At 54.5% G+C, this 14,427-nt stretch overlaps 1 protein-coding gene across 4 annotated transcripts in view; it reads left to right on the forward strand.

Annotated features, from left to right (window-relative positions):
* Positions 1 to 14,427, forward strand: part of TMEM151B (transmembrane protein 151B) — a 16,367-nt gene continuing 1,940 nt past the window's right edge. Inside the window, exons 1-3 of one of the 4 annotated variants that reach the window (XR_011903002.1) lie at positions 1 to 180; positions 5,662 to 7,887; positions 10,593 to 14,394. Coding sequence is in view for 2 of the 4 variants with exons in the window: in XM_072330882.1 (XP_072186983.1) it covers positions 91 to 180; positions 5,662 to 7,098 (1,527 nt within the window). In the remaining 2 variants the exon portion in view is untranslated. Of the gene's footprint in view, positions 284 to 5,661; positions 14,395 to 14,427 lie in introns of those variants that run through there. The other 3 variants (XR_011903003.1, XM_072330882.1, XM_072330884.1) reach the window with 3 other exon arrangements.

A 14,427-nucleotide genomic window follows, 5' to 3' on the forward strand; every position in this document is an offset into this window, starting at 1 on the left:
TCCGGGGAGGCAGCGCCCGGCGGCGGGCGGGATAATGCGGCTGCGGGCCGGAGCCGGAGGCGACGCCAGCGGGGAGCCCCCGCCGCCGCCATGTCCCCCCCGGCCTCGGCGGCCGCGGCCAGCGAGGGAGGTAGCAGCACGTCGGTGCCGCCGGAGGAGGCGGAGGGGGTCCGAGAGGAGGTGAGGTGCCCCCAACCACCCTACCCATCTGCATGGGGCCGGCTTTGCATGGCGCGCTCGCTGACCGCCCCGCCGCTAGCCGCGCCGCGCCGTGCCCGCACAGGTACGGACCCCCGGAGCCCCCACCCCCTCCCCTGCCGCGGCCCCGCTGCCCCGGGGTGCCCCCCCCTTCCCCCCTCCTCCCTCGCGCTCCGGCCCGGCCCTGGCGCAGCTGGAAGGAGCGCAGGAGACGGGAACGGAGCCTGGATGTGAATGCCGGGAATGGGGGGAAGAATGGGGACCGTCACAAAAGGAGAGCGCGGGGCTTTGGCTTGCTGCAGTGGGAATTGGCCGCGCTTGGGAAAATGAGTCTCCCTCTTCCTTGCCCCTGCCTTGGGGGGATGCGAGGGAAGACGCGGCCGGCGGCGGGTTGAGCCCCTTTGTCCCAACCCCAGATCGGGCTTCCCACGGGGATAAGGGGCCACCGCAGTCCCCGGAGAGCAGCAGCAGCGCAGGGAGAGCGGAGCGCTCCTCACCTGCGGGAGGCTGCGAAGGGCAGCGCGGTGGGGGTGCGCGGGGCTGCGCATCGCCGCGCATCGGCATCCGCCGCTGCCGGGGAGCTGCGGTTGGCGGTGCTGCATAGTCCCGTGTTCTCTGCCTCCACGGCTTGGGGAGAACGTACGTGCGCGTGGAGCTGTCCTATATATACAGTCGTGTATTTAGATATAAATAATCGTGGGAGAGGAATGTTGAAGTTCAAGGTCTGGGGAGCTGTGCACACAAGAGTGTACTCTGAGGCTCTTCCTCAGCTCTCGTTTCCTGCTGCTGTCCAACATCCCCTGAGCCCTAGGGCTCCAGAGAGAGCCCGAGCAACGTAGTGCTTCTGTAGGGCAAACACATGTATGTATCATTCCTGGACGTGGTCTCTTGCCTCCTGTGCCCTGCTGGTGTTGTGAGTCGGTGCTATGTCCAAGGGAATGTAGTTCCTTCCAAGAGGTGCCACCTCAAGAGCTGAGTTGGATGACACAAGTGTAGCATGGGTGAGCATACCTGGCCTCCAGCATCCCATGCTACACAGAGTCATGAGAAGATGGACCAGGCTGTGTTGGCTCTGCAGTGACTGGAAGACACACTGCCAGTATCACTGTGCTCTGTGAGAGCAGACAGAAGGGTTGGAGTCCATGACCTGCACGCATGGGTCTATGGGTTCACTTCTATCAGTCAGCAGCTGTGTCGGACTGCCATGGAGCTGCCATGCATCTTCTTACAGGGATGTCTGGGGTCTGGAAAAGGGGAAATGGGGTCTGTCCTGTCTTGAAGGTGCCTTATCTCTGTGTCTCAGGTCACTGTACCTAGGATCCCCATAAGTCTCCAGGTACCCTTTGGCTCATCCCAGCAAGGCACGCAGTGAGCCAGAGCTGGCTGTAGAGGAGCTGCTGTTCCATCCAAGCACCTGCTTCCTGTTGGCATCACAGGCATACACCTACACTTAGCAGTGCCGGGCTGAATCCCTCTCAGCAACGCATTTCCACCCAGCAGGTTATGAAATGTCAAGACACAGGCTCTTCAGCCTGAGGACAACCTAAAAAATTCTCTTATCCTACTGCTGAGGTGGAATGTGATGGAGGGAACCGGTTTTCTTCCAATTGTAACATGGAGACCTTGGGCCCATTGCAGGAGCTGACTGCTGGCAGGGTTCCCTGCCTCCTAGATACTCTGCTTTTCCTTTTCTTCTGCAGTTGGCAGCACTGCCAGCCTGGGCCGAACCAGCTGCTGCTTCCAGGGAAGTGGTTTCTGAGCTGTGATTGTGGGATATCATTTGGGCCCAGATGGGACCCTCCTGAATAGCAGTGGCCATTGTCTGCACAGAGCACAAGAGGATGGTGGCAGGTCTTAGAAGTGACAGGGTCCTGCAGCACTTCTGGTATTGTTCAGTGCTCAACAGAGATGCAGGACCCCAGAGGTAAGGGCAACAAAGGGACTTTTGCTATGTGCTTGGCCATCAGGGTTCTGGGCAGGGTCGTCTTGAGGGACATTTAAGGATTCCCCAGATCTTGATATCAGTAAGTGCTCAACAGAGCTCAGCTCAGCAACGGGCCTCTCTTGGGTGCTGCCTCTGCCCTTTGCATTGTGGATATTTCAGTTTGACTTGTGGCTGCTCATAAGTCATCCCACCATCCTTTCCCCTGAAGCAGCAGCTGTGGGTGTGGGGATGCATCTCCTTTCGCCTCACGGTGATGTCAGAAGGCCGTGTATGAGGCCCAGGAGACAGCCCACGGGATGCACCTGCCCCTTGCACTTCCCAAATGCATTTTGCACACACGCACAGAGAAAGGTGGCTTGCAGGCGTTTGGGAGGTTGTGCAGTGGGACAGGAGAAGGCGAGACGTTGGTTGGGGTCACACAAAGGTGTTGGCTCAGCCAGGGCTGACTCCATTCTCTCTCCAGCAGAGGTGTTGGGGTGCACCTGTGTAGCAGATTTGCTCACCTGTCCATTTCAGGTGTGAGCAGTGGGGTTAGCTCCTGGTGACAGTGGAACACCCTGCTTACAGCAGAGCAGGGCAGGCCTTCACCCCATCCCACCTGACTGCAGCAAGCAGGTGACTGTGGCATTTATGTCACAGCCTGCGCTCCTCTGAGTGACACCATTCTGGGACAGAAAGTATTTCCCTGTCCCCAGCTTTCTCATCTTCATGTTCATTTGCTGCTCTGGGCTTCTGCAAGGCTGGGTAAGAGCTCAAGGAGCTGACCTTATTCAGCAGCTTCTGTGGGGAAGCCTCAGAGCTGGCTGCGTGCTCCTGTGAGCCCCGTGCAGCCCTGGAGAAGAGCAGGGATGCTGCATTTCCTACCAGGATTAGGCTCTGCAGCTGGCTCCTCCTCCAGCTCTGCTGTGGTTGTATCCCCTTATTGGCACTTGATTGGCTTTCAGAGGCCCCATTGGTGCCACTGATGTGTATGTGTTTTACCTCAAAAACCTAGAACAAAATGGGAATGTAAACAGCATACAGCAGGGGTTAGTGTGACCCTGTAAAAGCGCTGCAGTGTCTGAATGCCACGTAGTCTTAGAAGGAGAGTACTGTGTGGACTGGAGCCCTGCTAACACAGTTCCTGGAAGCGAGCCGTGGCTGCATCATCCTCTCCGTGCCATGCCCCGGGTCCCTACCTGCAGCGTGCTCTGCCTGGAGCTCTGCAGGGTTCCAGCCACATCGCCCTTCTGCTGAGCAGGACCAGCAGCCAGCTCTGCATCAGCTGCTGCTGGGGATGGCTTGCAAGGCAGAAGGCAGCTGGGGCAGAGGAGATCTTCAGCTGTCGGAGTGTTGGCATAGTGCAGGAGAGCTGTGCTGTGTCAGGGCTGAGACCCTTGTGACTGCAGTGAAGGCTTGAGAAAGCAGGGCACAGCTCAGGCAGCTCCTGCAAGGTGTCCCTGCTTTATCTCCCTGCACCCTATCCTCTCCCTGCAGTTTGCATCTTTCCCCATGTGATGCTGCTGCAGATAGGGGTTGCACGGGGAAGGGTTAGGGTGCCTATTCTCCCAGGCAGAGCTGCCTGCAGCTCTCACTGCTGCATGCAGAGCAGCAGTGTCTGCATGCCTTCCTCAGCTCTGTGTCCTTGCCGCCAGCTCCTTCTCTCAGCAGGTTGCCACAGAGTGAGGTCTCAGTGCCACCAATGGTTGGGACCCCCTGAGGGAAGTGCCGTTGACCCCCTGAGGGAAGTGCCGTTGTCCTCTTCCTGGTGCCAGCATCCCTTTGATGCATGGCTCCCTGCTCCACTCATTGCAGACAGGCAGCAGGGAAGGGCAGCATGCTGCCTCCAGGAGAGAAACCTCTGCTGGAGCTGGGCTGGAGCCAGCCCTGCTGATCACTGTGGCTGTGGTCCCACAAGGGATTGGCCTTCAGGGCTGGAGGGGATGAAGGTAAGGGCTGAGATGCTCTTCAAGGAGAGCAAGGGGGTCTTTGTGGAGGAAAGAAGAGACCCAGATCTTTCTCCAGGCCTGCAGATGCCTTGCAACCTCTGGTTCTTCCTGAAATGTTCTTTTTCATGCCAAGAGTGAAAGTGACCTCCCCTTCCCTGGCAGTGCGAATCCACTAAGTTCTTTGGGATCCTCAGTGACGGGCTCCTGGCATTCAGTGGCCTCGGAAGCAGGAGGACAGTGCCTGGACTGTGAAGTCATAGTCTGCAGGGGTTCCACATTTCCTCAGTCCTATCCTGGCTCTGCAGTGAGCCTGCTGGCATGCCCAGGAATAGAGAAGGGATGGTGCCAGGCTTGAGGATCGTTGCCATGAGCGGTGACATTACAGCTGGCTTTAGGCCCTGCAAAAGCACAGGTGAGCTCAGGCAAAGTCAGCATGGCTCTGATGTCTCTAGGCACAGACATCTAGAGGGGAGCTGGGCTCAAGGCTTAAGTAAGGCATACAGAGAGGAGTGCCTGAAGCCCATCCGTGCTGCATGAGGTTGGAGATGGAGGGCAAAGCTGAAAGCTGCCTAGGGACATCTGTGGCATGTGCCCAAGGCTGGGCTTCTCACCACCTCTTTTGAGACATACCTTTGGAGATTGCTGTGTTGGATGACATCTGTGCTGGACAAAGTCTTTTGTATAAGAAAGTAAATCACTTCTTTGCATGTCATCTCTTGGGGATTGGTAATATCAGTCTTATTGAGCAAACAAGCAATGCAGTGGAACAGTATTCAAGACTTTGGGGGGTACTGGAGAATGTGTCAGTGGTTTCCTTAAGTGGGGGGATTTCACAGGTCTTTGTGATGGTTCTAGTGAATGCACCATCACTTTAAGAAGTGCTATTGCTGAAATCCTGTCCTTTAATCATCGCTGGAGACCTGAGAGCAGTTTTCCCATAAGGATGGGCTTTCTCACTCAAAACACAATTACATTTGCTGCCAGCCATGCCTTATGTCTCGCCTCTCCCTGCTGTTGAAGGTCTGTGGGGTGTTGTTCACTTCCAGTCTGAGCACCTTTTAGGATGCTATTCAATACTGCCTTCTCTCCATCCAAAGGTGGCTGCACTTCAGTTGTGGAAGAGCACTTTCCTGTTTGTGTTGCTTATGAAGCACTTCAGAAGCACTTTGGAGCCTCTGGGCTTCTAAGTGGTGTAGTGAAGATCGCTATGACCAAACAGAGGTCTTTCCTGCTGCAGAAGGTCTCTGTGCTATAGGTACTCCAGACCACTTGTGCTGTCCTAGTAGGAGCAACCTGAACTATGAGTAGTGATTGGGAAAAGGGGACTTGTGTGCAAGGGGACGCAGACATAGTGGGATGAGGTTCAGTGTGGTGTTTGGAGGAGCCATCATTGGAGCTGGCTGCTTTGGTGGGACTGGTGCAGAGAGCTAAGGCATGCAAGGGAGATCCACAAGCTTCCATCTTGCTGTGCTTGACATCTGTTCCCCCTAGCATCCTGCTGCCTGCTGCCTGCTTGCCTTCCTCTTGTCTCTGCAGCCTACTGACCTCTCCTCTTGTTCTCTCTTCCCTTCTCCCGGCCCTCTGGAGCAGCAGCGGCCGGTGAAGCAGTCTCTCAGCAAGTCGCTGTGCCGAGAGTCCCACTGGAAATGCCTGCTGCTGTCGCTGCTGATGTATGGCTGCATGGGAGCCATGACATGGTGCCACGTCACCAAGGTGACCCGGCTGACCTTTGACAGCGCCTACAAGGGCAAGTCCATGATGTACCACGACAGCCCCTGTTCCAATGGCTACGTCTACATCCCTCTGGCCTTCCTGGTGATGCTCTACGTGGTATACTTGGTGGAGTGTTGGCACTGCTACACCCGCAACGAGCTGCAGTACAAAGTGGATGTGGAAAGCGTGCATGAGCGAGTGCAGAGGATGCAGCAGGCGACCCCATGCATCTGGTGGAAGGCCATCAGCTACCACTATGTCCGGAGGACCCGACAGGTGACCCGCTATCGTAATGGGGATGCCTACACCACCACCCAAGTGTATCACGAGAGAGTCAACACCCATGTGGCAGAGGCAGAGTTTGACTATTCCAACTGTGGAGTTAAGGACATCTCCAAGGACCTCATTGACTTGGAGAGCTACCCAGCCACACGGCTCCGCTTTACCAAGTGTTTCAGCTTTGCCAACGTGGAGTCAGAGAACTCCTACCTGACCCAGCGGGCCCACTTCTTCACTGAGAATGAGGGCCTGGATGACTACATGGAGGCCAGGGAGGGGATGCACCTCAAAAATGTGGACTTCAAGGAATACATGGTGGCCTTTTCCGACCCAGACAACCTGCCTTGGTACGTATCCCACTATGTTTTCTGGGTGGCTGCTTTGCTGACCCTATCCTGGCCCCTGCGGGTGCTAAATGAGTACCGCACTTCCTACGTCCATTACCATGTGGAGAAACTCTTTGGGTTTGACTACGTGGCGGTGACACCAGCTGAGGAGCGCTCCTTCTGCCGGAGGATGCCCCGTGTCAACACGGTGGACAGCACCGAGCTGGAGTGGCACATCCGATCCAACCAGCAGCTGGTGCCCAGCTACTCAGAAGCCGTCCTGATGGACTTGGTGGGGCTGTCTGGCTGCACCAGCTACTCTGCGTGCCGCTATGGGGGCTACCGGCAGAACTGCGAGCGGTGCCACAGGACTATAAGCAGCTCTTCCATCTTCTCCCGCAGCGCGCTGAGCATCTGCAACGGCAGCCCCCGCATCCCCTTCAGCAGCAGCCGCTTCTCGCTGGGCCGCCTGTATGGCTCACGGCGCAGCTGCCTCTGGCAGAGCCGAAGTGGGAGTCTGAACGAGCAGAGCTGCCCAACAGAGCAAACCCGCCTCTCCAGCCAAGTGACGGTGGAAGAGGAAGACCCCCCTCCTTATCAGGACGCCCTCTACTTTCCCATCCTCATTGTGCACCGCAATGAAGGCTGCCTGAACCACGACCACCGTCACCTCCACCGCAACGGGTCCTGCGTGGAGACCTCACTGTGAAGGTGGAGGGCGGTGGGATCTCATTGCTGATGGCCTGGCCCGAGCCAGCGCAGGGTTTGAGGGAGGAGCACTGGGAAGGGAGATGGCCCAGGAGGACGAAGTGGGACGGAGCAGTGGCTCTGACCTCCTGGAGGGGTGAGTGACGGTGCTCCCCCAACCTAGCACAGAACTCTAGATCTACCACCACATGCAAAAAAGAAAAAAAATCATCCTAAAACAGTACTTCACAGTGTCAAGATCCAGAGCGGGGAAGGAAAAGACAGGCCTGGAGCAAAGAGGGGGTGCTGCAGTGGGTGCTCCATCCCCATGCTGCCATGTGCTCAGAGGAAGCAGCAACCAGCAGACAGACCCTGCTGCACCTCGCTGCCTTCCTCTCCCTGCTGCAGCCAGACCCTGGCAGGGTGGGGGCAGCAGCATTGCCCACCTGCATATGAAGGCCCAGGGCACCCAGGCACTGGCACTGACTGACAGCTTAGAGAGAAGGCTGAACACCACAAATCCAGCTTCCCCTGCCCCCTGGCTGTACCCTACCCTCCCTGTTTGTTTTTTAGGCTGTGCTCCGACTGTTACATGCTCTCACTGGGAAAGGCATCACCTCTGGAGGACCCCAGGCACAGCTCCTTAGGAAGCTTTGGCACTCTGATGGTTAGTGTCCCCTGGGTAAAGGACTGTTTGTTTGGGATGGCCATGGACAGGCAGCCGTGGGTGCCTCTAGGTGGAATGGAGTGCAGCAACGCTGATCTACTGATTGGAGGAGGGCTCAGCTGGAAGATGAGCGAGAGGTCCCTGGTGAGCTGGGGAAGGGGAAGGGATGGGACTGGGACAGCAGTGTGTGGATGTTAAGTCGGCGTGTCGTTTGGTGGAGGTCCCTTCCTTCCCCAGTAGCTTCAGACAAGCATCAAGGAAGGCCCTGGTTGGTTCAGCTGCAGTTCAGCTATTGCTGGTAGACCAGCAGGGTGGTGCATTTCTGCAAGAGGGAATTTTGCACAAAATTAGGCTAGTTTCTGGCTGCACACCAAGCTGCAGTCTTCTGGCAGCATGGTTTTGGCAGGGAGCTCTAAGGGGCAGCGAGGAAGAAATGCCAAAAACACACTGGAGCATTTGGAACCCCAGACTGGGGACCTGGAGAGCAAAGACAGCCCTGCTCAGACTCACCATGCTCCCCTCATCCACCAGGGTGGGTGATGACCAAGAGCAAGTCTTGGGTCTCAAGAGCAAGTCCATTAGCTCATGGTCATTCAGACATTCACACTGTCAGAAATGCAAGGTGTAATAGTAAACCAGCAAGGCATTAACAAAGGGTCTGTTTTTTCAGTCACGCTGCACTGCTTCACCTGCAGGTCTTGGGGTCTTGGGTGCAGATGCCTTGTTCCGCCAGATCAGCCCACATTAGAGAATCATCTACAGTGAACTAGGTTTGCAATTGGACCTATTGCAGGATCCTTCTCTAACAAGTGTCACATCTCTGTAGGATACACAGACAAGCCTTGAGTGGTCACATCCCTAGGATCTGAAAGGCAGAGCACTGTTTGTGCCTGTGTGCCCTGGACAGTATCTTTTGCACTTCAAGTCAATTTGTCCTCCTGGATCTCAAAAGCTAGGCTCCTAACAACAGTGCTTTGAACAGAAAATCCCTTAAAATCTTACTCTGTTGTGCTTCTGTCTTGTAACCTACCCTTATTTTAACTACCAGACATAGATGTCTGAAATAAGAGGGCCTGCAATGAGGGAACCCGGAAGCACAAGCTCTGTGGTATGGGTACATCCTCCTCTGCTTTCTGTTCCTGGTATTGGCACAAATTCAGACTGGGTGGAAGTGGATACAGCCCCACTGGCTGCCCTGGGATTTCCATGCTCACTGATAGCCCTTGGCTCTCTGAGTGCTTGTGCTTCTCTCTCCAAGGGCATTATGCAAGCCCAGGCCCGTGCTGAGAATCCTCACAGTGTGCATGGATGGACTTTTATGTGCTGGTGAATCAGGAGACATTCAATCAGTGGAGCAGCACTGGGTCACTAGTGAGGAATTTGTGTCCCTTCCAACACAGTCTCTTTAAAATCTCCTACACGTTGCTTAAATCAGGCTGCAGTATCTCTAGCCTCCAAGGTGCCTTGGACAGATGGATTCAGCAAAGGTTTGGCAGGCATTTGAGTTCCCTAGGGCACAGAAAGTCCTCCAAAGAGGGACTGTGCCCTGTCCTTTAAAGTTCTGCTGGTCCCTGTCTCTCTTTGGGCTTCTTCAGGAGGTTTCTCCAGGAGCAGACTGCCCCACACTCTAGAAAGCTTTGCTGTTTTCAATACGCCATTGACCCCTTGCAGCTTTCCATGGGCCAAGAATCAGACTCAGTTGCACTTGCCAGCATTTTTCCTCTCACACTGGGACAGGAGAGGTGGGAGCACTGCCAGCTCCTTGTCCTGGCACTTCACATTGCTGACCCATCCCTAGAAGAGTGCTGCTCTTCTACCCTGTCACAAGGCTGGAAAATGTATTTGCACTGTTTGGTGTTTCCTTTTGCTGCCATTGTAGCTGCCGGAAGCTCTCTAGCTTTCATGAACTAAAGTGTGCAAGGGGCTCTGGGTCAGCTGACCTCCAAGGCACATCACCACCCATTTATCCGTCTTTCAGCACACACTAGAAATTTCTCAGATAGCGCCCAGAACACCTCTGCCCTCTTTGTTATCTTTCTCCATTCATGCTTGAGAGGCTCCAGTGCTGTTTGTAGATGCCTGTGTGGAGGAGACTACAGGATAAGGTTTGTGAAGAGGGAATTCAAGAAAGTTAGGTAGCATGTGATGGCAGTAAATCATTGCCTGCTAATTAGCTTGTGGAAAGAATAATACCTTTTAAGCTTTCCTTCCAGCCTTTCCAATGATGGCTTCGGTACTGCTGTCTGATTTCACCAGGATGCTGCCTTATTTCCAGCAGGGCAGAACCTTGCTGCAGTGCGCTCCTACTCTGCTGCAGCACCTGTAGGGTGCATTTCTGAGACATGGCAATATCACTGAGAAGTCGTGCTACCAAAGAACTGTAATTCTCAACTTGTGGTATGGGCTTCTAATCACATTTCGTGTATAGTCAGTGGTTACAATGAGGTCTGTGTGAATATGAAGATGGGTCTCTATGAGAACGATCTGGATCCGTATTGTCCCAGAAATGTGTTCTGGTTTGTTAGCTCTGTTTGGTAACACTGCCTCCTGCATTGCACGTGGGCCTATAATTTCCATTGAGCCAGGTGTACCTGGGGACTGAAGGCTGTATCGTAGGGCCTGGGAGCCCATTAGAGACTTAGGGCTGAGCCCACTCAGGGTTCTTGTTTCTGTGGGCATTCTGGAAGAATGGGAAAGGTGTTTAGTCACATTTCAGATAGACATGAATAGGCTGCATTCATTCCTAGTGTAACTTTCTTGAAGCCTGTGGTGCTATGCCAGAGTGAGCGTGGCTTAGCAACTCTTCAGAGTGATCTGTCCTTGAATCCAGACAAACTGATCTGTTGCAGTGTTGCTTTGATGCGTAGAGCTCACATTGGGACTTGGCCAACATGAATGAATGTTGAATTTCTACTGTCTTTTCAAGCAATGGGTTGAATTGTTCCGCTTTGCTGCCTCCATCACAGCTGCTCCATGAAGGGAAACATTACACTCATGGTTGTGATCTTGTTTACTCCCTCAAAAGCCAGCTAATGAGCAAATTGACCTTTGCTGTGCTGGGAGAGGAGCCTTCTCCCACAGGACTGCAGCCTTTCTACACGCAAGAGGAAACGAAGTTCCAAGGACAGAACTGAACCTGCAAGACTCATGGCCTCCCCTTTTTCCTTCCCTCCTCACACCATCTGTCTCACCTGGGGAGGGACAGTTTCCTTGTGGAGTTCAGCAATCTCCTCTTCCTGCAGCCCACAGCCAGGCTCTACTACCAGATCCATCATCAACCTATGCAACGCTTCCAGGAACTGCCGAGTATCGAGGAGCCAGTGACAGTATGCAGCACGGCACAGCTGCTGCTGGAAAGCTAACTGGCTTTTATTCCTCCCCTCTTTCCAGTGGAGACTGTTTTTGTTGGGGCCTTTGGTTGGTTTTTGTAAACCTCAGCCTTCCAGGGAAATGAAGCTCATGAGAAATCGGTGCCCATCCCGAAGCCTCTCCAATCCTGCAGACTATTGGGAGTGGATGTATTGCCTGCTGTGGTTATAATGTAGTGGACTTCATAGAGCAAAGTAACTTCACACACAGACACGAGGTTCTTTCACTCTCCATCGATGCAAGCTGCTTCTGCAATCTTAGCTACTTACATTAGTGAAAGAAAAAAGCCTAGCTAGAATGTATTGAGATGACTTAGTGTTTTGTATCGGTCCCACCATCCAAATATCCATTAGCAGCGCTGTCAGCCAGCATGCCATGAATTCAGACTTTGGGTGGCAGCCCATGAACCTGACAGGGTGAAAAGGTTTGGAAGACCCACTCCTAAGTCTGTGCACATCTCCAGAGCACACGCAGAGAGGGCGTCTGTTGAAAGCAGCACAAGGAGAAGTAGTTGCCTGTTGTTTGGGTGCACCTCCAAGGGTAAGTCTGGATGTGTTGGTGGCTTTGGTCTGGTATGTCCCCTTCATTCCTGTAGCAAGTGGGTTGCAGCGTGGCAGGGCGTTGCTCAATGATCTGTGAGAGGAAACTCCTGACCTGGTTTTTGCAGGAAGATGGTGCAAAGTGTCACATTTGCTGCAGTGACTGGCAGAGAGCAGGGATCAAAGCATGGAACAAGCTGTGTTTGAGATGAAGCTAATCCCTTGCTGGCTGGCTGAGAGGAGAGAGCCGTTGGATCTGCTCCCTAGCCAATGCTCTCCAGCTCTTCTCACCCTTCTCAAATCCAATGCAAACATTAGCATTCCTCGGAGCTCCCAGATCACCCCTATTCCATCAGCTGCTTCTGGGCCATGAGCTCACACCATTCCAGTCCTCTCCTGGGAAATGTTGCTGGACTCGTAGTGACCTCAAGTGTATTGGTGGGGCAACCCGCCAGTCTGGCTGCACTGCCTGTAAGCACTGCTAGCTCAGCACCACTTGCATGCCCTGTGCCCACAGAGGTTGGCTGAGAGCAGCTGTCAGATGTGGGGATTCCTGTGGGAGACGTGAAGCAAGGCAAGGTGAGAGGCTGCTGTACTGCAGCAGCTGTGTTTTGGGTCAAGGATGAAGAAGAGCTGGGGCAAAGCGGACTTTCAGGGCAGGCCCTTCCTGCCTGAAGACACACTGGATGGAGGAGGCTTTTCCCAGCTGAGGTGCCCAGGCAGGGCTTTGCTGCGTCGTCAGAGCAACACTGCTGCCTCCAGGCCCGGCACTGATAGCCAGAGCACGTGTCACCAAACCGCAATGGATAATGCAGCCACAAGGTGTAAATGTCACTAATGAATAAATTGCCTTGTGCCTGGGAGAGGCTAATCCATCATGGCCAGGGATGGGGATCTGACAGGGCTGGCTATTTCAGGCACAGCTTGCAGGGAGGAAGTGCTTCACATCTCAGCTGTCCCCTCTGCCCAGGGAGGCTGATGCGAGGCCTGGCTCTGTGCTGCTTCCATCTGCCCAGACACACCAGCTCACGCCTCAGCCCTCTCCAGTGCCACCAGAAGAGGTACTGGGCTATGTCCCCTATGTCAGGAGACAGCCAGCTCTACTACGCCATTCCATAGGCCACACACAGCCCCCTTCTCCCTCCCCTGTGGCTAAATACCACTCAGCCAGCAACACCGTGGCTGGCTGTGCTTATGGCCAGCAGGTAGGCGGCAGGCAGGGATGGAATTCAACACGGACAAATCCAGCCCTGCCGAAGCAAAGGGATGCTAAGTGCAGTACCAATCCCCACATGTCCTCCTGCTCCTCCATCCCCAGCTGGTGCCTCAGAGCAGCCTGCCATCCTGTTGGCAACATATGCCAGCACGACACCTTGCAAACCGGTGCCTCCGTTGCTGTGAGCGGAAGCCAAGAGGCTCAGGAAGCCGCCACCAGCTCCTCGCTCTGCCTGCACGAAGCACGGCTCGCCATCTGCCATTACTGCCAGCCAGCCCCCGGCACCTCCATCATTCCTCTGCCTCCTCCCTCCCTCCCCCCATCAGTCTGGCACAGACCCACACATGTCACACGGGCAGGGGGATGCTCCCAGCCTGCATGGGTGCCTGCAGCTGCTGCTGCTCACACCTGTAACCCAGCCTGAAGGTGACGACTGACTGGGCAATGGCAGCATCACACTTGGAGAAACTGCTGGTGCTATCAGCTGCTGGGGCTTTAATTGTTACCAATTCATCCACGGTTTGAAGCCTCACATGCTGGCGGTAATAGGCTGCTGGTCTCTTGTGGTGTCCAAGCAGTTCACAGGAGGAACACAGCTCAGGAGCGTGCTTGGATGGTGGTTAAGTGGTGCCGGTATTCTTGGCTGTGTGCAGCAAAAGGAGCCGAGAGCATCCTGGAAAGCAATTCAGCATTTTTTTTCGGATGATGCATTTTTCACAAGCCCTTTTCTTTCCACCCTTGGTCCTCAGTGGCTGTGCTGGCCGGCGTGTGTGCCATCCCATCCCTGCCCTCCTGGCATCAACCTTCATTGCACAACTGGCTGTCCAGCATGGCCCTGTACCTGGAGCTACCCGCAGGCATTCCTAGGACCAGACACTCCCATTAAGCCCCCAGCCCACCCACACTGCTGGAGCCTCTCCTTCAGCCTGAAGCTGACCTGGGTCTTTTCTGCTGTTTCTGAACGCGAGTTCTCATCTCATTCAGGTGTGTCATCCAGTGGAAATATTTTGTAAATGCAAATAAAATAAATCTATTCGATACCTCGGTTTCGAGGATGGGAAACAAGTAGTTAGAGGAGCCTGGGTGGGAAGGTTTCGCAGCAGCTGCCCCTGGCTGTATTTTCTTGTAGATGTAGCCTCTGAAGAACCCACGAATGGTTCAGAAAGGCACTACGATGCCCTGCAAGGGCTCTGGGGTGACCCACAGGGCCCCTCTGTGTGGCTGCTGGTACCGGGGACAGCCTCGCACTCGATCCTTTCAGATCTATATGGCCATGGATGGCATCAAGCAGGTGGCCTGTGTCCGTCAGGCAGAGCAAGGCACAAGCGGGTACGTGGCGAACAAATTATTTTGTGAGCACTGGGAACAGTTTTTACTTTTCAACTATGTCAATATGATCTAGCTCTGTCCGTCTCTCTCTATATGTACAAACAGTATATCACAATGTTGCCTTTTTTGTTGGAAATATCAAAGTACAAAGATTGTAAACCAAATCGGTGTAATAAAAGTTTCAGATGACTCATGGAAGCGGCTGTCAGCGGTGGGTCTGTGGGTGTGGGG

This window comes from Excalfactoria chinensis, chromosome 3 (genome assembly GCF_039878825.1).
Source record: "Excalfactoria chinensis isolate bCotChi1 chromosome 3, bCotChi1.hap2, whole genome shotgun sequence".
Taxonomy (NCBI): Eukaryota; Metazoa; Chordata; class Aves; order Galliformes; family Phasianidae; genus Excalfactoria; species Excalfactoria chinensis.